General features: G+C 52.7%; 1 protein-coding gene across 1 annotated transcript in view; it reads left to right on the top strand.

The window, feature by feature from the left end:
• RALBP1 (ralA binding protein 1) overlaps nucleotides 1-1,028 on the top strand; it is an 11,578-nt gene that overhangs the window by 6,467 nt on the left and 4,083 nt on the right. Inside the window, exon 4 of the mRNA XM_010144018.1 lies at nucleotides 641-990. Within this exon, the coding sequence (XP_010142320.1) occupies nucleotides 641-990 (350 nt within the window). The remainder of the gene's footprint in view (nucleotides 1-640; nucleotides 991-1,028) is intronic.

Genomic DNA, 1,028 nt, shown 5'->3' with positions numbered 1-1,028 from the left:
AACTCAAGCGGCCTTTGAGAATGAAACCTCCCCCCCCCCCGTTTGGGAAGATTGGAAAGTCACCAAGTGAGTTATAAAGTCACCTCACAGAAAGTCTGGGCTGGGTGAAACAATGATGCGAGCACAGTTTTATTTGTGCCTCAAATCGAGAATGCTGGGGGAGCCTCCTCTGCTGAGGAGGGATGGTGGGAGAGGGAAACGAGGCGTGGGGTTTGTTTGGACAGAGGAAAGCTGGAGCAGGCAGAACACGCTCCACAGTGTTTGAGTCCATGACATATTTGCTCTTGGCTCGGGGCTGTGTCACTGAACAGCCAGAAAGATGCCGAACACTAACACCCGACTCCTCTCGTGTTCCCCCAGCCTTCCTCGCCCCGTTTTCTGTTCCCTGACGCAGGGGAACGCTGGCGCCAGTTCCCATTCAGAGCTTCACAGCAACAGTCAGTGCTCGGAGTAATGCCGAGCCCTGATTTGAACTCGACTACGCGTGGCTAACCTTTACGAGGTACTCCTCGCTCAGCTCGAGGCGTGAGGAGAGCGGGAATAAAGGCAGCTCAAAAAAAACCCCAACAACCAGTTCAATATAACTATGACACGTTTGCTGTTGAGGATTCCTCTTAATTCTTGATCTCAATGTTTTAAGGAATAAAATCAAAAGTCGATGAGCTCAAAGCAGCCTATGATCGCGAGGAATCGCCCAACCTGGAGGAATATGAGCCCAACACCGTAGCCAGCTTGCTCAAACAGTACCTGCGAGAGCTGCCGGAGAACTTGCTGACCAAAGAGCTCATGCCCCGCTTTGAGGACGCGTGCGGAAAGAGCACGGAGGCTGAGAAGGTCCAGGAGTGCCAGAGGCTGCTGAAGGAGCTGCCCGAGTGTAACCACCTGCTCATTTCCTGGCTGATCGTGCACATGGACCATGTTATTGCAAAGGAACTGGAAACAAAAATGAACATCCAGAATATTTCCATAGTGCTCAGCCCTACGGTCCAGGTACGTGCCCCATGCGGCAAGCGCGGAGCAGGACTGCA

The sequence above is a fragment of the Buceros rhinoceros genome, unplaced genomic scaffold (assembly GCF_000710305.1).
Source record: "Buceros rhinoceros silvestris isolate BGI_N320 unplaced genomic scaffold, ASM71030v1 scaffold7259, whole genome shotgun sequence".
NCBI lineage: Eukaryota > Metazoa > Chordata > Aves > Bucerotiformes > Bucerotidae > Buceros > Buceros rhinoceros.
The sequence above is the reverse complement of the archived record's forward strand: the minus strand, read 5'-3'. Positions and strand labels throughout refer to the sequence as shown.